This window comes from Anser cygnoides, chromosome 29 (assembly GCF_040182565.1).
Source record: "Anser cygnoides isolate HZ-2024a breed goose chromosome 29, Taihu_goose_T2T_genome, whole genome shotgun sequence".
In the NCBI taxonomy this organism is placed as follows: Eukaryota; Metazoa; Chordata; class Aves; order Anseriformes; family Anatidae; genus Anser; species Anser cygnoides.
Genome location: NC_089901.1, coordinates 2,842,919 through 2,866,602, shown reverse-complemented (window position 1 = coordinate 2,866,602; position 23,684 = coordinate 2,842,919). Strand labels below are relative to the sequence as shown.

The 23,684-nt window shown below is 69.5% G+C and overlaps 1 protein-coding gene across 1 annotated transcript; it reads left to right on the top strand.

Annotated features, from left to right (window-relative positions):
- Positions 1 to 4,406: 4,406 nt before the first annotated feature.
- On the top strand, positions 4,407 to 23,131 carry HIF3A (hypoxia inducible factor 3 subunit alpha). Its single transcript, XM_066984597.1, is given in 15 exon segments — positions 4,407 to 4,519; positions 8,850 to 9,040; positions 10,163 to 10,299; positions 11,852 to 11,946; positions 12,231 to 12,315; positions 13,877 to 14,061; positions 15,090 to 15,109; positions 15,112 to 15,195; positions 16,990 to 17,046; positions 17,049 to 17,136; positions 18,339 to 18,427; positions 20,626 to 20,834; positions 21,400 to 21,474; positions 21,572 to 21,840; positions 23,048 to 23,131. Coding segments are annotated over 15 exon segments (1,647 nt in total). The 5' UTR covers positions 4,407 to 4,496; the 3' UTR covers positions 23,088 to 23,131.
- The last annotated feature ends 553 nt before the right edge of the window (positions 23,132 to 23,684 follow it).

The window sequence follows — 23,684 nt, the reverse complement described above, 5'->3', positions numbered from 1 at the left end:
CATGGGGGGCTGGAAATGGCCACGGGGGCCTGGAAATGGTCATGGGGGGCCTGGAAACGGTCATGGGGGGGCTGGAAACGGTCACTGGGGGCTGGAAACGGTCATGGGGGCCTGGAAACGGTCATGGAGGGCTGGAAATGGTCATGGGGCGGCTGGAAATGGCCACGGGGGCCTGGAAATGGTCATGGGGGGCCTGGAAACGGCCATAGGGGGCTGGAAATGATCATGGGGGCTGGGAACAGTCATGGGGGGCTGCAAACGGTCATGGGGGGCTGGAAACGGCCATGGGGGGCTAGAAACGGTCACAGGGGGCTGGAAATGGTCATGGGGCGGCTGGAAACGGTCATGGGGGGGCTGGAAACGGTTATGAGGGGTCTGGAAATGGTCATGGGGGGGCTGGAGCTGGTCTTCGGGGATGGAAATAGACCTGGGGGTCTGGAAACAGTCATGGGGAGACTGGGGATGATCATAGGGAGTCTGGAAATAGCGATGGGGGCCTGGAAACAGCCATGGAGGGTCTGGAGATGGTCACGGGGGGCTGGAAATGGTCATGGGGGGCTGGAAATGCCCATGGGGGGGCTGCAAATGGTCACGGTGGGACTGGAGATGGTCAATGGGGGTCTGGAAGTGCTCATGAGGGGTCCGGAAATGGCCACGGAGGGCCTGGAAACGGTCACGGGGGGTCTGGACATGGTCGTGGAGGGGCTAGAAATGGTCATGGGGGCAGGAAATGGTCATGGGGGGGCTGGAAACGGCCATGGGGGGCTGGAAATGGTCATGGAGGGGCTGGAAATGGTCATGGGGGGCTGGAAATGGTCACGGGGGCTGGAAGTGGTCACGGGGGCCTGGAAATGGTCATGGGGGGCCTGGAAACGGTTGCGGGGGCTGGAAATGGTCATGGGGGGCTGGAAACGGTCATGGGGGGCTGGAAACAGCCATGGGGGGCTGGAAACGGTCATGGGGGGGCTGGAAACGGTCATGGGGGCTGGAAACAGCCATGGGGGGCTGGAAACGGCCATGGGGGGCTGGAAACAGCCATGGGGGGGCTGGAAACGGTCATGGGGGCTGGAAACGGTCATGGGGGGCTGGAAACGGTCATGGGGGGGCTGGAAACAGCCATGGGGGGCTGGAAACGGTCATGGGGGGCTGGAAACGGCCATGGGGGGCTGGAAATGGTCATGGGGGCTGGAAACGGTTATGAGGGGTCTGGAAATGGTCATGGGGGGCTGGAAACGGTCATGGGGGGCTGGAAACGGTCATGGGGGCTGGAAACAGCCATGGGGGGGCTGGAAACGGTCATGGGGGGGCTGGAAACGGCCATGGGGGGCTAGAAACGGTCACAGGGGGCTGGAAATGGTCATTGGGGGCTGGAAATGGTCATGGGGGGTCAGGAAACGGTCATGGGGGCTGGAAACGGTCATGGGGGGCTGGAAACGGTTATGAGGGGTCTGGAAATGGTCATGGGGGGGCTGGAGCTGGTCTTCGGGGATGCAAACGGACCTGGGGGTCTGGAAACAGTCATGGGGAGACTGGGGATGATCATAGGGAGTCTGGAAATAGCGATGGGGGCCTGGAAACAGCCATGGGGGGTCTGGAGATGGTCACGGGGGGCTGGAAATGGTCATGGGGGGCTGGAAATGCCCATGGGGGGGCTGCAAATGGTCACGGTGGGACTGGAGATGGTCAATGGGGGTCTGGAAGTGCTCATGAGGGGTCCGGAAATGGCCACGGAGGGCCTGGAAACGGTCACGGGGTCTGGACATGGTCGTGGAGGGGCTAGAAATGGTCATGGGGGCAGGAAATGGTCATGGGGGCTGGAAACGGCCATGGGGGGCTGGAAATGGTCATGGAGGGGCTGGAAATGGTCATGGGGGGCTGGAAATGGTCACGGGGGGCTGGAAGTGGTCACGGGGGGCCTGGAAATGGTCATGGGGGGCCTGGAAACGGTTGCGGGGGGCTGGAAATGGTCATGGGGGGGCTGGAAACGGTCATGGGGGCTGGAAACAGCCATGGGGGGCTGGAAACGGTCATGGGGGCTGGAAACGGTCATGGGGGGCTGGAAACAGCCATGGGGGGGCTGGAAACGGCCATGGGGGCTGGAAACAGCCATGGGGGCTGGAAACGGTCATGGGGGCTGGAAACGGTCATGGGGGCTGGAAACGGTCATGGGGGGGCTGGAAACAGCCATGGGGGGGCTGGAAACGGTCATGGGGGGGCTGGAAACGGCCATGGGGGGCTGGAAATGGTCATGGGGGGCTGGAAACGGTTATGAGGGGTCTGGAAATGGTCATGGGGGCTGGAAACGGTCATGGGGGGCTGGAAACGGTCATGGGGGCTGGAAACAGCCATGGGGGGGCTGGAAACGGTCATGGGGGGGCTGGAAACGGCCATGGGGGGCTAGAAACGGTCACAGGGGGGCTGGAAATGGTCATTGGGGGCTGGAAATGGTCATGGGGGGTCTGGAAACGGTCATGGGGGGCTGGAAACGGTCATGGGGGGCTGGAAACGGTTATGAGGGGTCTGGAAATGGTCATGGGGGGGCTGGAGCTGGTCTTCGGGGATGCAAACGGACCTGGGGGTCTGGAAACAGTCATGGGGAGACTGGGGATGATCATAGGGAGTCTGGAAATAGCGATGGGGGCCTGGAAACAGCCATGGGGGGTCTGGAGATGGTCACGGGGGGCTGGAAATGGTCATGGGGGCTGGAAATGCCCATGGGGGCTGCAAATGGTCACGGTGGGACTGGAGATGGTCAATGGGGGTCTCGAAGTGCTCATGAGGGGTCCGGAAATGGCCACGGAGGGCCTGGAAACGGTCACGGGGGGTCTGGACATGGTCATGGAGGGGCTAGAAATGGTCATGGGGGGCAGGAAATGGTCATGGGGGCTGGAAACGGCCATGGGGGGCTGGAAATGGTCATGGAGGGGCTGGAAATGGTCACGGGGGGCTGGAAGTGGTCATGGGGGGCCTGGAAATGGTCATGGGGGGCCTGGAAACGGTTGCGGGGGCTGGAAATGGTCATGGGGGGCTGGAAACAGCCATGGGGGCTGGAAACGGTCATGGGGGCTGGAAACGGTCATGGGGGGCTGGAAACGGTCATGGGGGGGCTGGAAACGGTCATGGGGGCTGGAAACAGCCATGGGGGGGCTGGAAACGGTCATGGGGGGGCTGGAAACAGCCATGGGGGCTGGAAACCGTCATGGGGGGGCTGGAAACGGTCATGGGGGCTGGAAACGGTCATGGGGGAGCTGGAAATGGACCTGGGGGGGCTGGAAACGGTCATGGGGGGGCTAGAAATGGCCACGGGGGCCTGGAAATGGTCATGGGGGGCCTGGAAACGGCCATAGGGGGCTGGAAATGATCATGGGGGCTGGGAACAGTCATGGGGGGTTGGAAATGGTCATGGGGGGCTGGAAACGGTTATGAGGGGTCTGGAAATGGTCATGGGGGGCTGGAAACGGCCATGGGGGGCTGGAAGTGGTCATGGAGGGGCTGGAAGTGGTCACGGGGGGCCTGGAAATGGTCATGGGGGGCCTGGAAACGGTTGCGGGGGGCTGGAAATGGTCATGGGGGGCTGGAAATGGTCATGGGGGGGCTGGAAACGGCCATGGGGGGCTGGAAATGGTCATGGGGGGGCTGGGAACAGTCATGGGGGGCTGGAAATGGCCACGGGTGGCCTGGAAATGGTCATGGGGGGCCTGGAAACGGCCATAGGGGGCTGAAAACGGTCATGGGGGGCTGGAAACGGCCATGGGGGGCTGGAAACGGTCATGGGGGGCTGGAAACGGTCATGGGGGGCCTGGAAACGGCCATGGGGGGGCTGGAAGTGGTCATGGAGGGGCTGGAAATGGTCATGGGGGCTGGAAACAGCCATGGGGGGCCTGGAAACAGCCATGGGGGGCCTGGAAATGGTCACGGGGGGCCTGGAAACGGTCATGGGGGCTGGAAATGGACCTGGGGGGGCTGGAAACGGCCCCGGGGGAGGGAAATGGCGGCGGGGGGCTGGGAATGGCCGGGGGGAGGGAGCACGGGGGCGTGGCCTATACAGAAGGGGCGTGGCCTATACAAAGGGGGCGTGGCCTATACGAAGGGGGCGTGGCCTATACAGAAGGGGCGTGGCCTACACGGAAGGGGCGTGGCCCGGAGGGCGGAGCATGGCCGGCTGCCAGAGGGAGGGGGCGTGGCTTGAGCGAGGGGGCGTGGCCTCGGGGGGCGGCGGTGGGCGTGGCCCGGCGGGGAGCGGGAGGCCGGCGGGCTGGGCCTCGCGCCAGGGGCGGGTGGGGGGGAGGGGGCGTGGCCTGGGCCGGGGGCGTTGGCGGGCGGCCAGCAGTGGGGGCGCGGGGAGGGGGCGTGGCCAAGGGGAGGGGGCGTGGCCAAGGGGGGCGTGGCCATGGGGAGGGGGCGTGGCCAAGGGGGAGGGGGCGTGGCCGGGGAGGGGGCTCGGCGCGGTGGGTGCGGGCGCGCAGAGGGCGGCGGCGGCGGCGGCGGCGGCGGCCATGGACGGGCGGCCCGGGGCGAGGTACGGGGGGGGGGGGGGGGCGGGATCGGGGCCGGGGCCGGGACCCCGCGGGGGGGGGGGGGGGTCCCGGGGTGAGCGGGGCGGGGGGGAGGTCGGGGTCCGGCCCCCGAGGGGAGCGGGATCCGGTCCCCGGGGGGTCCCGGGGGGTCCCGGGGGTCCCGGGGTCCCGGGGGGCGGGACCCTGCCCCGGGGGTGGGGGCCGGGGGGGGCCGGGGGGGGCTGGGGAAGGGGGGTGGGGGGGGGCAGGAGGAGCCCCCCTGGGGGTGTTCCCAGGGCAGGGCGCGGGGCTGAGGGGCAGGGTCCGGCCCCGGGGGTCCCGGGGGGTCCCGGGGGTCCCGGGGTGGGGGTGGGGGGCGGGACCGAGCCCCGCGGGGGCTTGGGGCGAGGGTCGGGGCCCGGGGGGTCGCCGGGAGGGGGGAGGATCGGGCCCCTTCTAAACGGGACCTCCTCGACTGGGGGGGGTGGGGGGGGGAGTTTGGGAGGGGGGCGGCGTCCAGCCGGCGGGGGGGTGGGGGGGGTCCCGGGGGCTTTGTGCCTCTGCCCCCGGGGTGTGGGACCCCCGCGGGCCCCCGCTGCTGGCCCTGGTTCGAATCCGTGTGCGAGGGCTGGGGGGGGAAGGGGGGACCCTCGCACGAGGGGCAGCGGCCGTGGGTGTCGTGGCGCGAGCGTCGAGCCGTGGGTGCCCTCGTGCGAGGCGCACGCGTTGCTGGGCGCCCTCGTGCGAGCCGCTGGGGTCCTCGTGCGAGCCTCGCGTGTCCTCGTGCGAGCCGCTGGGGTCCTCGTGTGAGCCTCGCGTGTCCTCGTGCGAGCCGCTGGGGTCCTTGTGCAAGCCTCGCGCGTCCTCGTGCGAGCCGCTGGGGTCCTCGTGCAAGCCGCTGGGGTCCTTGTGTGAGCCTCGCGCGTCCTCGTGCGAGCCTCGAGCGTCCTCGTGTGAGCCTCGCGCATCCTCCTGCGAGCCTCGCGCGTCCTCGTGCGAGCCTCGAGCGTCCTCGTGCGAGCCTCGTGTGAGCCTCGAGCGTCCTCGTGCGAGCCTCGAGCGTCCTCGTGCGAGCCTTGTGCACCCCCGTGCAACCTGGCCGCGTCCTCCCTCGAGCCGGCTGCGTCCTCGTGCACCCTCGGGCAGTCCCGCCGGGGACTCGTGCACCCTCGTGCACCCCCCCACACAAGGCGCCGTGCGAGCCGGCCGCGTCCTCGTGCACCCTCGCACGCCCTCGTGCGGGCCACGCGGCGGCCGGGAGCCGCCGAGGCGCGTGCCAGCCGTGGGGGCGTGACGCCCGGCCGCCCCGCGCGGGTGCACGCGTGCGTGCGAGGACCGCGGCCGCCCGGCCCTGGCAGGCGTTGCCGGTCCCCCCCCGTCCCCCCCCCCCCCCCCCCCCCCGGGCCATGTGCACGCGTGTGTGTACATCACGTGTGTGCGGCCGTGGTGTGACGTGGCCGGGGGGGGGGGACCCGTTTCTCCCCCCCCCCAAACTTTTGCCTCCCCCTCTTGGACCCCACGGGTGGGGAGGGGACACCACGGGACCCCCCCCCCCCCCTTGCACACCCCTCCCTGCACCACAGGGGGGGGGGCAGGATAACCCCCCCCCCCCAGTTCCCCCCAGTTCCCCCAGTGCTCCTACAGGTGCTGGGGGGGCACTTTGCATAAATCTGCATACATTTCCATAGCGCCGCCCCCACCTGCCCCCCCCCGCCGCCCTCCCCCACCGCCTCCTGTCCCGTCGTCCCCCCCCTCTTCTTCCTCGTCCCCCCCCCCAGTCCCGGCTGCGGCCCCCGGGCACGGCGCCAGGGACAGGAACAGCCCGTCCCGGCCGCACGCACGCACCCGCCGGCGCACACGCGCGCCCGCACGCACCCTCGGCACGGGACACGGGCGGGCACACGCGCGTGAGCGCCCGCCGACGGACACCCCCGGCCCCCCCCCCCGGGTCCCCCTTCCCACCCTCTTCTTGCCCCCCCCCCCCCCACCTCCTTGCACGGTTGTTGGAGACGTGCACACCCCCCTCCCCGTGCACACCCCCCCGTGCACACCCCCGTCCCCGTGCACACCCCCCGTGCACACACACCCCCTCCCCGTGCACACCCCCCCCGTGCACACCGCTGCGTGCACGCCCACACCGACGCGTGCACCCCCCCCGCACCCCCCCCCGTACCCACGCACCTGCTTGCACGCTCGCACACCCACGCCGGCCCGCACGCTCACCCTGACCTTGCACGCCCGCGAGCGGCCCCGGCCCAAACACCCCCGCCCACGTGCACGCCCGCTTGCGCACCCTCACAGCGCCTTGCACGCCCACACGCCTGTGTGCACACCCCCTTGCACACCCACACCCACCCACACACCTGTGTGCACACCCCCTTGCACACCCACTCCCCCTTGCACACCCACACCCACCCACCCACCTGTGTGCACACCCCCTTGCACACCCACTCCCCCCTTGCACACCCACACACCTGTGTGCACACCCCCTTGCACACCCACTCCCCCTTGCACACCCACACCCACCCAGCTGTGTGCACACCCCCTTGCACACCCACTCCCCCCTTGCACACCCACACCCACCAACACACCTGTGTGCACACCCCCTTGCACACCCACTCCCCCCTTGCACACCCACACCCACCCACCTGTGTGCACACCCCCTTGCACACCCACTCCCCCCTTGCACGCCCACGCCCACCCACCCAGCCGTATACACCCCCCTCGCACGCCCACACCGCTTGCACGCCCGCTGTTGCACTGACGCCGGCACACGCGCGCGTGTTCCCTCGTGTCCCAGCAGCACCCACCGTGTCCCCGGGCTCGCGGTGACGGTGTCCCTGCACCCCTGGTGGCAGTGGTGGTGCCCCCAGTGACGGTGTCCCCGTACCCACAGTGACAGCGTCCCCAAGCTCACGGTGACGGTGTCCCCATATCCACGGTGTCCCTGTGTCAGTCCCCAGAGTCTTGGTGTCCCCGTACCCACAGTGACGGTGTCCCCAGGCTCATGTTCATGTCCCCAGGCTCACAGTGACGGTGTCCCCGTACCTGCAGTGTCCCCATATCAGTCCCCAGAGTCTTGGTGTCCCCGTACCCACAGCGATGGTGTCCCAAGGCTTATGGTGACGGTGTCCCCGTACCCTCAGTGTCCCCGTGTCAGTCCCCAGGGTCTTGGTGTCCCCGTACCCACAGTGACGGTGTCCCCAGGCTCATGTTGATGTCCCCAGGCTCATGGTGACGGTGTCCCCATACCCTCGGTGTCCCCGTGTCAGTCCCCAGAGTCTTGGTGTCCCCATACCCACAGTGATGATGTCCCCAGGCTCACAGTGACAGTGTCCCCATATCCACAGTGTCCCCGTGTCAGTCCCCAAAGTCTTGGTGTCCCCGTACCCACAGTGACGGTGTCCCCAGGCTCATGGTGACGGTGTCCCCGTACCCTCGGTGTCCCCATATCAGTCCCCAGAGTCTTGGTGTCCCCGTACCCACAGTGACGGTGTCCCCAGGCTCATGTTGATGTCCCCAGGCTCATGGTGACGGTGTCCCCGTATCCTCAGTGTCCCCGTGTCAGTCCCCAAAGTCCCGGTGTCCCCATACCCACAGTCCCAGTGTCCCCAGGCTCACGGTGACAGTGTCCCCATATCCACGGTGTCCCCGTGTCAGTCCCCAAAGTCTTGGTGTCCCCGTACCCACAGTGACGGCGTCCCCAGGCTCACGGTGACGGTGTCCCCGTACCCGCAGTGTCCCCATGTCAGTCCCCAGGGTCTTGGTGTCCCCATACCCATGGTGACATTGTTCCCAGGCTCACGGTGATGGTGTCCCCATATCCATGGTGTCCCCGTGTCAGTCCCCAGAGTCTTGGTGTCCCCGTACCCACAGTGACGGTGTCCCCATACTCACAGTGACCACATCAGTCCCCAGAGTCTTGGTGTCCCCATACCCATGGTGCCATTGTCCCCAGGCTCACGGTGACGGTGTCCCCATACCCTCAGTGTCCCCGTGTCAGTCCCCAGGGTCTTGGTGTCCCCATACGCACAGTGACGGTGTCCCCAGGCTCATGTTCATGTCCCCAGGCTCACGGTGACAGTGTCCCCATACCCTCAGCATCCCCGTGTCAGTCCCCAGGGTCTTGGTGTCCCCGTACCCACAGTAACGGTGTCCCCAGGCTGACGGTGACGCCGTCCCCGTACCCGCAGTCCCGCTGTCCCCGTGCCCCCGCTGATGACGCCCCCACCCCTTCCACGGTGACCTCCGGCTGCCGCCGTCCCCGCGCATCCCCCCCCCGTCCCCCATCCCCCCCTCCTGCCGCCGGCCCCGGGGGTGCCCCCGAGCGCCCACAGGTGCCGGTGGCCGCAGGTCGACGCCGGAGCTGCGGAAGGAGCGCTCGCGGGACGCGGCGCGGTGCCGGCGCAGCCGGGAGACGGAGGTGTTCTACCAGCTGGCGCACACCCTGCCCTTCGCCCGCGGCGTCAGCGCCCACCTGGACAAGGCCTCCATCATGCGCCTCACCATCAGCTACCTGCGCGTCCACCGCCTCCTGGCCGCCGGTGAGAGCCCCGGCATCCACCCCCCACCCCAACCCCGGGGAGCCCCGGGCACCCCCTGGGGCCTCCTTGGTCCTCCTGGGGGCCTCCTTGGTCCTCCTGGGACCTCCTGGGGCCTCCTTGGTCCTCCTGGGACCTCCTGGGGCCTCCTGGGGCCTCCTTGGTCCTCCTGGGGCTTCCTTGGTCCTCCCGAGAGTCTCTGGGACCTCTTGGGGTCTCCCAGGGCCTCTGGGGTCTCCTTGGTCCTCGTGGGACCTCTTGGGGTCTCCCAGGGCCTCTGAGTCCTTCTTGGTCCTCCTGGGACCTCCTGGGGTCTCCCAGGGCCTCTGGGGTCTCCTTGGTTCTTGGGGTCTTCTCTGGGGTCTCCGGGACCTCCTAGGAACCCCTGGGACCTCCTGGGACCTCCTGAGAAGCTCTGGGGTCTCCTTGGTCCTCCTGGGACTTCTTGGGGTCTTGGGACCTCTTGGGGTCTCCCGGGACCTCTTGGGGTCTCCAGAGACCTCTTGGGGTCTCCCAGGGCCTCTGGGACCTCCTGGGGCCTCCTGGGGCCTATGGGACCTCCCGGGAACCCTTGGGACCTCCTGGGGTCTCCAGGACCTCCTGGGAACCCTTGGGACCTCCTGGGTCCTCCTGAGAACCTCTGGGGTCTCCTTGGTCCTCCCGGGACCTCTTGGGGTCTCCTAAGGCCTCTGGGACCTCCTGGGGCCTCCTGGGACCTCCGGGACCCCCTGGGACCTCCTGGGTCCTCCTGAGAACCTCTGGGACCTCTTGGGGCCTCCTTGGGGCCTCTTTGGGCCTCCTGGACCTCCTGGGAACCCCGGGGACCTCCTGGGACCTCCTTGATCCTCCTGGGACCTCTGGGACATCTTTGGTCCTCCGGGGACCTTTCGAGATCCCCTGGGACCTCCCGGGACCCCCCAGGACCCCCCCAGACATCTCCTCACACTCGTGGCCACCCCCAAGACCTCCCCCCCACCCCAAGCACCCCAAAGCCCCCCTCCGGGCCCCCCCAGGAACCTCTTCCAACCCCCGAGCACCCCCCCCCACCTTTATGACCTCTGCAGCCCCCCCGGGTGCCCCCCCCCAAGCCCCCCAGCACCCAGGGGTGACGCGGGAACCCCCCAGGTGCCTGGGCGGCGGTGGCGGAGGAGGTGGACGGGTGCTACCTGAAGGCGCTGAGCGGCTTCGTGATGGTGCTGAGCGAGGCCGGCGACATGATCTTCCTGTCCGAGAACGTCAACCGGCTGCTGGGGCTCAGCCAGGTCGGGGGGGAATGGGGGGGGTCCCCCTTGTGCGAGGGGGCTTGTGCGAGGGGCCTTGTGCAAGAGGGTTTGTGCAAGGCGGCTTGTGCAAGGGGCCGGTGCGATGGCGCTTGTGCGCAGTGCTCGTGCAAAGGGGCTGGTGCAAAAGTGCTCGCGCGTGGCGCATGCAACAGCGCTTGTGCAGGAGGTGCTTGTGCAAAAGTCCTCATTCAAGAGGGCTTGTGCAAAGGGGCTTGTGCAAGGGGCTGGTACAGTGGCACTTGTGCGCAGTGCTCGTGCAAAGGGGCTCATGCAAAAGTGCTCACGCGTGGCACATACAACGGCGCTTGTGCAGGGGGTGCTTGTGCACAGGGGTTGGTGCAAAAGTGCTAATTCAAGAGGTCTTGTGCAAGGGGGTTTGTGCAAGGGGCTGGTGCAATGGCACTTGTGCGCAGTGCTCGTGCAAAGGGGCTGGTGCAAAAGTGCTCGCGCGTGGCGCATGCAACGGCGCTTGTGCAGGAGGTGCTTGTGCAAAAGTGCTAATTCAAGAGGGCTTGTGCAAAGGGGCTTGTGCAAGGGGCTGGTGCAATGGCATTTGTGCACAGTGCTTGTGCAAAGGGGTTGGTGCAAAAGTGCTCGTGCGTGGCGCATGCAACGGCGCTTGTGCAGGAGGTGCTTGTGCAAAAGTGCTAATTCAAGAGGGCTTGTGCAAGGGGACTTGTGCAAGGGGGCTTGCGCAAGGGGCTGGTACAGTGGCACTTGTGCGCAGTGCTTGTGCAAAAGTGTTTGTGCCTGGCGCATACAATGGTGCTTGTGCAGGGGGTGCTTGTGCAAAGGGGCTGGTGCAAAAGTGCTCGTTCAAGAGGGTTTGTGCAAGGGGGCTTGTGCAAGGGGGCTTGTGCAAGAGGGTTTGTGCAAGGCGGCTTGTGCAAGGGGCTGGTACAGTGGCACTTGTGCGCAGTGCTCGTGCAAAGGAGCTGGTACAAAAGTGCTAATTCAGGAGGGCTTGTGCAAGGGGGCTTGTGCAAGGGGGCTTGTGCAAGGGGGCTTGTGCAAGGGGGCTTGCGCAAGGGGCTGGTACAGTGGCACTTGTGCGCAGTGCTCATGCAAAAGTGCTCGTGTGTGGCGCATACAATGGTGCTTGTGCAGAGGGTGCTTGTGCAAAGGGGCTGGTGCAAAAGTGCTCGTTCAGGAGGGCTTGTGCAAGGGGGCTTGTGCAACAGCACTCGTGCAAAAGCACTTGGGCAAAGGTATTCGTGCAAGAGGGCTTGTGCAAAGCTGCTTGCCCAAGGGGGCTCGTGCAACAGCGCTTGTGCAGCGGCGTTTGTGCAGAGGTGCTCGTGCAAAGGTACTCGTGCAAGGGGGCTCGTGCAAAGGGGCTTGTGAAAAGGAGCTCGTGCACAGGTGCTTGTGCAACGGTGCTTACACGAGGGTGCTTGTGGAAAGGGGCTCGTGCAAGAGGGCTTGTGCAACGGTGCTGGTGCGGGGGAGTCTCGTGCGAAGGGCGCTTGTGCGAAGGGCGCTTGTGCAAAGGGGCTCGTGCGAGCTGTGTCCCCCCCGCCCCCCCGTGCAGCTGGAGCTGATCGGCCACAGCGTCTTCGACTTCGTGCACCCCTGCGACCACGAGGAGCTGCAGGACGTGCTCAGCCCCCGGCAGGGTGAGGCCCCCCCCACCCCGAAACCCCCCCCCCCGGCACCCTCGGGCTCACCCCAGGACTCCCCCACCCAGGGACCCCCCTCCCACCTGAGACCCCCCCCCAAAAACCCCACCCATATACCCCAAAAAACCCAAATACCCCATGGGCTGCAACCCCCCCCCCCCCCAAAAAAAACCCACCCCTATACCCCCCAAACCCCAAATACCCCATGGGCTGCAACCCCCCCCCCCCCCAAAAAACCAAATGTCCCCCCTCGCCCCCGTGGCGCAGGGGGGCCGCGGCGGCGGGGGAGCGCTCGGGGCGCAGCTTCTCGCTGCGGATGAAGAGCACCCTGACGGGGCGCGGGCGCTGCCTCAACCTGAAGGCTGCCTCCTGGAAGGTGGGGGGGGGGGCCGGGGGGGCACGGGGACATGGGGGGGCATGGGGACATGGGGACATGGGGGGACATGGGGGGGCATGGGGACATGGGGGGGACATGGGGACATGGGGAGGGACATGGGGACATGGGGAGGGACATGGGGACATGGGGGGGCATGGGGGGGACATGGGGACATGGGGAGGGACATGGGGACATGGGGAGGGACATGGGGACATGGGGGGGCATGGGGGGGACATGGGGACATGGGGAGGGACATGGGGACATGGGGGGGACATGGGGACATGGGGAGGGACATGGGGACATGGGGGGGCATGGGGGGGACATGGGGACATGGGGAGGGACATGGGGACATGGGGGGGACATGGGGACATGGGGAGGGACATGGGGACATGGGGGGGCATGGGGGGGACATGGGGACATGGGGAGGGACATGGGGACATGGGGGACATGGGGACATGGGGAGGGACATGGGGGGGACATGGGGACATGGGGGGGACATGGGGACATGGGGGGCATGGGGACATGGGGGGGACATGGGGGGCATGGGGATATGGGGGGGACATGGGGACATGGGGACATGGGGGGGCATGGGGGAGGCCCGGGGGGGCATGGGGACATGGGGGGGACATGGGGACATGGGGGGCATGGGGGGGACATGGGGGGCATGGGGAGGGACATGGGGACATGGGGGGGCATGGGGGGGCATGGGGGGGGCATGGGGACATGGGGACATGGGGGGGACATGGGGGGGGCATGGGGGGGCATGGGGACGTGGGGACATGGGGGGGACATGGGGGGGCATGGGGGGGACATGGGGGGACACGGGGATATGGGGGACATGGGGGGGACATGGGGGCATGGGGGGGACATGGGGACGTGGGGGGGCATTGGGGGGACATGGGGGGACATGAGGACATGGGGGGGCATGGGGGGGACATGGGGATATGGGGGACATGAGGACATGGGGACGTGGGGATGTGGGGGGGCATGGGGGGAACATGGGGGGGACATGGGGACATGGGGGACATGTGGGGGCATGGGGGGGCATGGGGACATGGGGGGGACATGGGAGGGCTGGGGGGACAGGGAGACATGGGGGGGGTTGTGGAAATGGTGAGGGTGGGGATGGGGGGGCACAGGGACATGGGGGGCATGGGGGGGCCCGGGGACATGGGGGGCATGGGGGGGCACGGGGACATTGGGGACATGGGGGGCATGGGGACATGGGGGGCACGGGGGGGACATGGGAAGGACATGGGGGGGACATGGGGGGGACATGGGGGGGACATGGGGGGGGACATGGGGGGACATAGGACGGGACAGGGCACGGGGGGACCTGGGGGACATAGGGTTGGGGGGGGGGGGGCAGGGAAATGTGGAGGCCGGGGGGGTCTCTGGGGATGGGGGGACATGGGGGGGGGGCAGGACACGGGGTAAGGGGGGGCACATGGGACTTGTGGGGGCTGTAGGGGAACGGGGCACCCCCGGGGGTCTGGGGGGGGCTATAGGGGAACGGGGCACCCGCGGGGGTCCCGGCTGCTTACCCCCCCCCCAAAAAAAGGTGCTGCACTGCGCGGGCCACATGCGGTCGTACGCGGGGGCCGGGGGGGCGACCCCCCCCCTGCGCTGCCTGGTGCTGATCTGCGAGGCCATCCCGCACCCGGGGGCCATCGAGACCCCGCTGGGCTCGGGCACGGTGCTCAGCCGCCACTCCATGGACATGAAGTTCACCTACTGCGACGACAGGTCTGCGCCCCCCCCCGGGACCCCCCCCCCAATTCCCAAAACCCCATAACGCCCCCAGACACCCCCATTCCCCCAACCCCATAACGCCCCCCTCCCAGCACCCCCATAACGCCCCCAGACCCCCCCCTCGTTCCCCCAACCCCATAACGCCCCTGGACCCCTCCCATTCCCCCAACCCCATAAAGCCACCGGACCCCCCCATTCCCCCAACCCCATAACGTCCCCCCCCCCCCAGCATCCCCATAACGCCTCCAGACCCCCCCACAGCACCCCCATAACGCCCCTGGACCCCCCCCCCAATTCCCAAAACCCCATAACAGCCCCCTCCAGCACCCCCATTCCCCCAACCCCATAAAGCCCCCTCCCCTCCAGCACCCCCATAACGCCTCTGGACCCCCCCCCATTCCCCCAACCCCATAACACCGCCCCCCCAGCACCCCCATAACACCCCCGGACCTCCCCCAATTCCCAAAACCCCATAATGTCTCCGGACCCCCCCCCCAGCACCCCTATAACACCCCCAGACTCCCCCCCATTCCCCCAACCCCATAACGCCCCCCCCCCTCCCAGCACCCCCATAACACCTCCGGACCCCCCTCGTTCCCCCAACCCCATAACTCCCCCGGACCCCCCCCCCATTTTCCCAACCCCATAACTCCCCCCCCCCCCCCCCCAGCACCCCCATAACACCCCCAGCACCCCCTCGGAACCCCCCTCCATCCTATAGGGCCTCCCCAGCACCCCATGGAGTTATGGGGGGGGCACCCCAACCCCCTTAAAACCCCCTCCTGGGACCCCCATGTGGGCCCCCCCAAGCGCCCCCAACCCAGACCCCCCTCGTTCCCCCAACCCCATAACGCCCCCCCCCAGCACCCCACAGGGCTCCGCAGCTCCCTCAGGGCCCCCCGGCACCCCCTCCAGCACCCCGTAGGGTGCCCCAGGGACCCCATTAGGGCCCCCCCAGCCCCTCTCGTGCCCCCCCCGGCCCCAGGCCCCCCCCCGAAACCCCGCTGATTTGGGGTGCGCAGGATCGGGGAGGTGGCGGGGTACGCCCCGAGGAGCTGCTCGGCTGCTCCCTCTACGAGTACGTCCACGCGCTCGACTCCGACACCCTGAGCAGGAGCGTGCACACCCGTGAGTGCCTGCGCCCCCCCGAACCCCAAATCTTACCCCCCCGAACCCCAAATCTTACCCCCCCCCATTTTGGGACCCCCCCCCCCCATTCTCCCCTTTTTGGACCCCCGACATCCCTCCCCACAGCCCCGGCGTGCTCCCCGTGGCACCCCGGAACCCCAATCCCAATATCACCCCCCCGAACCCCAAATCTTCCCCCTCCCAGAACCCCAAATCTCCCCCCCCCAAACTTTGGACCCCCCCCCCCCCCCAGCCCCGGCGTGCTCCCCGTGGCACCCCAATGTCCTGCCCGGAACCCCAATCCCAATATCTCCACCCCCCCCCCAAAACCCGACATCCCACCCTTGGCACCCCAATATGTCCCGCCCCCCCCCCCCCCGGCACCCCAAAACCCCCCCCAGCGCTCCTGGGCACGCCTGGGGCACCCCGATATCCCCCCCCGGCACCCCATCATCACTCCTGTGCACCCCAGTATCCCCCCCGGGCACCCCGGGCACCCCAATATCCCCCTTGGGCACCCCGATATCCCCCCCCGGCACCCTATCACCCCTCCTGCGCACCCCGGTATCCTCGCCCCCCGGGCACCCCAATATCCCCCCAGCACCCTTCCAGCACCCTGGGAACCCCAATATCCCCCTTGGGCACCCCAATATCCCCCCCTTGGCACCCCATCACCCCTCCTGGGCCCCCAGGTCCCCCTAGCACCTCTGGGCATGCCTGGGACACCCCAACATCTCCTTTGGGAACCCCAATTACCCCCCGTCAGTACCCCCTGGGCACCCCTGGGCACCCCAACGTTCCCCTTGGGCACCCCAATGTCTCCCCTGGGCACCCCTTCAGCACCCCAAAACCCCCCTCAGCACCCTCTGGGCACCCCAGTATCTCCCCTGGGCACCCCTTCAGCACCCCAGTATCCCCCTCAGCACCCTCTGGGCACCCCAATATCCCCTTGGGCAACCCTGGGGGACCCCAGTATCCCTCCCAGCACCCTCTGGGCACCCCAATACCTCCCCAGGACACCCCTTCAGCACCCCAATATCCCCCTCAGCACCCTCTGGGCACCCCAGTATCTCCCCTGGGCACCCCTTCAGCACCCCAATATCACCTCCAGCACCCTCTGGGCACCCCAATGTCTCCCCTGGGCACCCCTTCAGCACCCCAGTATCACCTCCAACACCCTCTGGGCACCACAGTATCCCTTTGGGCAATCCTGGGGGACCCCAGTATCCCTCCCAGCACCCTCTGGGCACCCCAATACACTCCCCTGGGCACCCCTTCAGCACCCCAGTATCACCTCCAACACCCTCTGGGCACCACAGTATCCCTTTGGGCAACCCTGGGGGACCCCAGTATCCCTTAAAGCACCCTCTGGGCACCCCAATATCCCCTTGGGCACCCCTTCAGCACCCCAAACCTCCCCCAGCACCCTCTGGGCACCCCAATACCTCCCCTGGGCACCCCTTCAGCACCCCAATATCCCCCTCAGCACCCTCTGGGCACCCCAATATCCCCTTGGGCACCCCTTCAGCACCCTCAGCACCCCCTGGGCACCCCAGTATCTCCCCAGGACACCCCTTCAGCACCCCAATATCCCCCTCAGCACCCTCTGGGCACCCCAGTATCTCCCCTGGGCACCCCAATATCCCCCTCAGCACCCTCTGGGCACCCCCAATATCCCCTTGGGCACCCCTTCAGCACCCTCAGCACCCCTGGGCACCCCACTATCCCCCCCAGCGCCTCCTGGGGCACCCCTATCGCCCCCGGCACCCTTGGGTCACCCGGGTCCCCCCGCAGTGCTGAGCAAGGGCCAGGCGGTGACGAGCCAGTACCGGTTCCTGGCCAAGCGCGGGGGTTCCTGTGGGCGCAGACCCAGGCCACCGTCATCGCCAACAGCCGCAGCGCCCAGCCCGAGGGCATCGTCTGCCTCCACTTCGTCCTCAGGTGGGACGCGGGGACGCGGGGACGCGGGGCAGGGCACCCCCCGTACCTATACCCCAGCCCCGGTGCCCGTTGGGGGTGCAGCACCCCGTCCCCCATCCCCTGTATCTCATCCCCGGTGCTTATTGGGGTGCAGCACCCCGTCCCCCATCCCCTCTATACCAGCCCCCGGTGCTTATTGGGGTGCAGCACCCCGTCCCCATCCCCTGTATCCCATCCCCGGTGCTTATTGGGGTGCAGCACCCCGTCCCCCATCCCCTGTCATCCCATCTCCGGTGCTTATTGGGGTGCAGCACCCCAAATCCCCCATCCCCTCTATCCCAGCCCCAGTGCCTCTTGGGGTGCAGCGCCCCGTCCCCCCATCCCCTCTATCCCAGCCCCGGTGCTTATTGGGGTGCAGCACCCGTCCCCATCCCTGTATCCCATCCCCAGTGCTTATTGGGGTGCAGCACCCCGTCCCCCATCCCCTCTGCTCCAGCCCCGGTGCTTATTGGGGTGCAGCACCCCCGTCCCCATCCCTGTATCACATCCCCGGTGCTTATTGGGGTGCAGCACCCCGTCCCCATCCCCTGTATCCCATCCCCGGTGCCCGTTGGGGTGCAGCACCCCGTCCCCCGTCCCCTGTACCCCATCCCCGGTGCCCGTTGGGGTGCAGCGCCCGTCCCCCATCCCCTCTATCCCATCCCCGGTGCCTCTTGGGGTGCAGCACCCCGTCCCCCATCCCCTCTATCCCAGCCCCGGTGCCCGTTGGGGTGCAGCACCCCGTCCCCCATCCCCTGTATCCCATCCCCGGTGCTGCAGCACCGTCCCCATCCCCTCTATCCCAGCCCCGGTGCCCGTTGGGGTGCGGGACCCCATACCCCAGCACCTGCTGGGGGTCAGCACCCCGTACCCCATAACTTTATGGTGGTCAGCACCCCGTACCCCACACCCCATACCCCATCTCCTGGGGGGGCCAGCACCCCGTACCCATACCCGGTACCCCTGGGGGTCAGCACCCCGTACCCCATAACTTCATGGTGGTCAGCACCCCGTACCCTACACCCCATAACCCATCTCCTGGGGGGGCCAGCACCCCGTACCCGTACCCGGTGCCCCCCGGAGGCTCAGCACCCCGTCCCCCGTCCCCGCTGGGGTCGGTGCCCCACTGCGGGGGTCCCGTCCCCGGGCTCGGGGGGGGGGCCGGGGCTGACGGCCGCCCGCAGCCGCGTGGAGCAGCGCGGGGTGGTGCTGTCGCTGGAGCAGACCCAACGCCGCGGTGAGGGGCGCCGCCTGCCCCCCAGCGCCCGGCCCTGACGCCCCCGACACCGTCCTCAACCTCAGCCTCGGTGGGGCAACTGGGGGGGCAACTGGGAGCGCTGGGAGGGGTTGGGGGGGTGCTGGGAGGGTACTGGGGGCACGGGGAGCACTGGGAATGGGATGGGATGGGGGCACTGGGAGCACTGGGAGGGGTTGGGGGGGTGCTGGGAGGGTACTGGGGGCACGGGGAGTACTGGGAATGGGATGGGGGCACTGGGAGCACTGGGAAGTGCACTGGGAGCAACTGGGGGCAACTGGGAGCACTGGGAATGGGATGGGGTGGGGGCACTGGGAGCACTGGGAGGGGTTGGGGGGGTGCTGGGAGGGTACTGGGGGCACGGGGAGTACTGGGAATGGGATGGGGGCACTGGGAGCACTGGGAAGTGCACTGGGAGCAACTGGGGGCAACTGGGAGCACTGGGAATGGGATGGGATGGGGGCACTGGGAGCACTGGGAAGTGCACTGGGAGCAACTGGGGGCAACTGGGAGCACTGGGAATGGGATGGGATGGGGGCACTGGGAGCACTGGGAGGGGTTGGGGGCTGCTGGGAGGGTACTGGGGGCGCTGGGAGCACTGGGAGGGGTTGGGGGGGCCATGGGAGCACGCTGTGGGGGTTCTGGGGGCACTGGGAGGGGAATGGGGGGGGCACTGGGGTTTGGTTCGTGGGGGTCCGTGGGGTGATGAGGAGCTGGGGGTCCCGGGGTGGGGCAGGGTTGTGGGGGCAGCCCCGGGGTGCTTTGGGGGGGTCCCTGGGGTGCTTTGGGGGGGTCCCTGGGGCGCTTTGGGGGGTCCCTGGGGTGCTTTGGGGGGTCCCTGGGGTGCTTTGGGGGTCCCTGGGGTGCTTTGGGGGGGTCCCTGGGGCACGTTGGGGGGTCCCTGGGGCGCTTTGGGGGGTCCCTGGGGCACGTTGGGGGGGTCCCTGGGGCGCTTTGGGGGGTCCCTGGGGCGCTTTGGGGGGTCCCTGGGGCACGTTGGGGGGTCCCTGGGGTGCTTTGCGGGGGTCCCTGGGGTGCTTTGGGGGGTCCCTGGGGCGCTTTGGGGGGGGTCCCTGGGGTGCTTTGGGGGGTCCCTGGGGTGCGTTGGGGGGTCCCTGGGGTGCTTTGGGGGTCCCTGGGGTGCGTTGGGGGGTCCCTGGGGCGCTTTGGGGGGTCCCTGGGGTGCTTTGGGGGGGGTCCCTGGGGCACGTTGGGGGGTCCCTGGGGTGCTTTGGGGGGGGGGTCCCTGGGGCGCTTTGGGGGGTCCCTGGGGCACGTTGGGGGGTCCCTGGGGTGCTTTGCGGGGGTCCCTGGGGTGCTTTGGGGGGTCCCTGGGGCGCTTTGGGGGGGGTCCCTGGGGTGCTTTGGGGGGTCCCTGGGGTGCGTTGGGGGGTCCCTGGGGTGCTTTGGGGGGTCCCTGGGGTGCGTTGGGGGGTCCCTGGGGCGCTTTGGGGGGTCCCTGGGGTGCTTTGGGGGGGGGGTCCCTGGGGCGCTTTGGGGGGTCCCTGGGGTGCTTTGGGGGGTCCCTGGGGCGCTTTGGGGGGGTCCCTGGGGCGGTTTGGGGGGGGTCCCTGGGGCGCTTTGGGGGAGTCCCTGGGACGCTTTGGGGGGTCCCTGGGGCGCTTTGGGGGGTCCCTGGGGCGCGTTGGGGGGGTCCCTGGGGTGCTTTGGGGGGTCCCTGGGGTGCGTTGGGGGGTCCCTGGGGCGCTTTGGGGGGGTCCCTGGGGTGCTTTGGGGGGGTCCCTGGGACGCTTTGGGGGGTCCCTGGGGCGCTTTGGGGGGTCCCTGGGGTGCGTTGGGGGGTCCCTGGGGCGCTTTGGGGGGTCCCTGGGGCGCTTTGGGGGGGTCCCTGGGGTGCTTTGCGGGGGTCCCTGGGGTGCTTTGGGGGGTCCCTGGGGCGCTTTGGGGGGTCCCTGGGGTGCTTTGGGGGGTCCCTGGGGTGCTTTGCGGGGGTCCCTGGGGTGCTTTGGGGGGTCCCTGGGGCGCTTTGGGGGGGTCTCTGGGACGCTTTGGGGGGGGGTCCCTGGGGCGTTGGGAGATTGGGGGGGGGGTGTCCCTGGGGGTGCTGGGAGGGTTTTGGGGGGGGGGTCCTAGGGGACCCCAGAGGCTTTTTTTTGGGGGTGGGGGTTGGGGGGGGGGTTGTCCGGGAGGGTGCAGCACCGGGGAGGTCTGGGGGTGCTGGGGGGGTCCCCGGCCCCGTGTAACGCCGCGGGCAGGGGTGGGGGGCCCGCGGGTGTTGGCTTTCGTGCGCCCGGCCCACGTCCCCGAGGCGGCGCTGCAGCGGGACCCCCGGCGCTTCTGCTCCCCGAGCTCGCCCGCCTCCTCGCCCCCATCTTCGACCCCCCCGGCGCCCCCCCCCCGGCGTCGACCCCGCAGCCCCTCCCCGGTGAGTCCGGCCCCCCCGGAGCTGGGCGAGGAATTTAAGGTGGGGGGGGGGGGGGGGGTCGTGGGGGGGGGGGTCTCGGCCATGTGTGGGGGGAGCTGGCACAGCGGGGGGGGGCTTGGGGGATTCTGGGGTGTTAAATGGGGGGGGGGGCGGATTTGGGGGGGGGGCACGCAGGGATAACGGGGACCAACGGGCACACGAAGGGGCGGGAGGGGATGTGGGAATGGGGGGGGGGGTTGGGGGGGCGGGGGGGCTTTGGGGGCCCCGAGGGGGTGGTCCCTGGGGGGGATGGGCCCTGGGGGGGGGGGTCCCTGGAGGGTCTTGGGGGGGCTTTGGGGTTTCTCAGCTGGGTTATGAGGGGGGGAGCTGCAGGGAGGGGTCCCCGGCTACCGGGGGGGTCTGGTGGGGGGGCGTTGGAAGGCCTGGCTGGGCTGTAGGGGTTCCTGGGGGGGCTCCCTGGGGGTCCTTGGCAAGGCCGGGGGTCCGGGAGGGGAAGGGGGGGGGTCCTGGCCGGGCTGGGACCTCAGGGGGCCCATCGGGGGCTCAGGGGGGTGAGGGGGGTCCCCGGGGGCTCCATGGCCGTGCCCCCCCCCCCCCCCCGCAGCCCCCCGGGGACGAGCTGCTCTTCGAGGTGCAGAAGCTCTTCGCCGGGAGCCCGGCGCCCGGCACGGCCCTGCAGGTACTGGAGGGGGGGGGGGGGGCGCAGGGAAGGGGGACCCCCCCCCTCGGCAGCCCCACAGTTTGGGGGGCCCCCCCAAAACCCACGCCCCCCCCAGGCCGCCCCGCTGGACCTGGCCATGCTGGCCCCCTACATCCCCATGGACGGCGACTTCCAGCTGGGCGGGGCCGAGGCGCCCAGGGGGCGTGGCCAGCGCCCTCCAGGCCCCGCCCCCTCGGCCCAGGCCCCGCCCCCGAGGCCCCGGGCCCGCAGCTTCCCCGGGCGCGGCCCCGCCCCGCCCCGCCCCGGCCCCGCCCTCCCGCGCTGGGGCAGCGACCCCGCCCTCGGGCCCGGCCCCGCCCCGATGCCCCGCCCCGCCAGGAAGAGGTGGGCGGGGCTAAGGGAGGGGGCGGGGCTAAGGAAAGGGGGCGGGGCTAAGGGAGTGGGGGCGGGGCTAAGGGAGTGGGGGCGGGGCTAAGGGAGGGAGGCGGGGCTAAGGGAGGGGCGGGGCTAAGGGAGTGGGGCGGGGCTAAGGAAGGGGAGCGGCTAGGGGAGGGGCTAAGGGAGGGGGCGGGGCTAAGGGAGGGGGCGGGGCTAAGGGCAGGAGATGGGGCTAAGGGAGGGGCGGGGCTAAGGGAGTGGGGGCGGGGCTAAGGGAGGGGGCGGGGCTAAGGGAGAGGCGGGGCTAAGGGAGGAGGCGGGGCTAAGGAAGGGGGCGGGGCCAAGGAAAGGAGGCGGGGCTAAGGGAGTGGGGCGGGGCTAAGGAAAGGGGGCGGGGCTAAGGGAGGGGTGGGGCTAAGGGAGGGGGCGGGGCTAAGGGAGGGGCGGGGCTAAGGGAGGGGGCGGGGCTAAGGGATGGGGTGGGGCTAATGGAGGGGGAGGGGCTAAGGGAGGAGGCGGGGCTAAGGAAGGGGGCGGGGCTAAGGGAGTGGGGCGGGGCTAAGGAAGGGGGCGGGGCTAAGGGAGGGGGCGGGGCTAAGGGAGGGGTGGGGCTATGGGAGGGGGCGGGGCTAAGGGATGGGGTGGGGCTAAGGGAGGGGGTGCAGTGGACAGGAGGGGGGTGTGGCTCGAAGGGGGCGTGGTCTGGGATCGGAGGGGCGTGGCTAACGGGAGGGCGTGGCCAAAGGGGGCGTGGCCAAGGGAGGGCGCTGGAGGGGCGTGGTCAGGAGAGGGGCGTGGTCAGGAGAGGGCGTGTGATTGGTGGGTGTGGCTAGGGGGCGTGGCTCAGAGGGGGCGTGGCTCGAGGAGGGCGTGGCTAAGGGAGGGGGATGAATGGGCGTGGCTGGGGGCGTGGTCAGGGAGGGGCGTGGCCAAGAGGGTATGGATGGGGTGTGTGGTTGGTGGGCGTGGCTAGGGGCGTGGTCAACGTGGGTGGGCAAGGGGGCGTGGTCGACGTGGGCGTGGTCGGGGGCGTGGTCCAGGGGGCGTGGCTAACGGTGACGGCTCGGGGGGCGGGGCACAGCTCATTGCGGGGGGCTGAGAACGGGCGGGGGGCGGGTGGGCGTGGCCCGCGGGGGCGTGGCCCGCGGGATGGGGGGCGTGGCCTGCGAGGGCGTGGCCGCTGGGCGTGGCCGGGCGTGACGGCGCTGCGCAGGGCGCGGGACCCGAGCGGGGAGGACGCGGGGGCCCCCTGAAGCGCCCCGAGCTCGACCCCCACCTGCTGCCCCCCTCGGCCTGGTACGGGGGGACACGGGGGGGGGGGGGGGGGACATGGGGGGGGGACACGGGGGGCAATAGGGGGGGACACAGAGGGTGGGGTAATGGGGGGGACACGGGGGGGAGGGGGGCAATGGGGGGGGGGGGCAATGGGGGGGACACGGGGGGAGGGGCAATGGGGGGGCACGAGGGGGAGGGGCAATGGGGGGACACAGAGGGGGCAATGGGGGGGCACGGGGGGTGGGGTAATGGGGGGGACACGGGGGGAGGGACAATGGGGGGGGGGACACGGGGGGGCAATGGGGGGGGGACACAGAGGGGGCAGTGGGGGGGGACACGGGGGGACAATGGGGGGGACACGGGGGGGAGGGACAATGGGGGGGACACGGGGGGGCAATGGGGGGGACACGGGGGGGGTGAGGAGGGTGTTGGGGGGACACAAAGGGGCGAGGGGGGGACGTGAGAATGGGGAGGGGGGCGGGGGGCACGGGGGGGGGGGAGGGGAAATGGGGGGGGTTGGGGACAGCCTGGGGGGGGGTGAGGGTGCCGTGTCCCCGTGTCCCCACGTCCCTCCT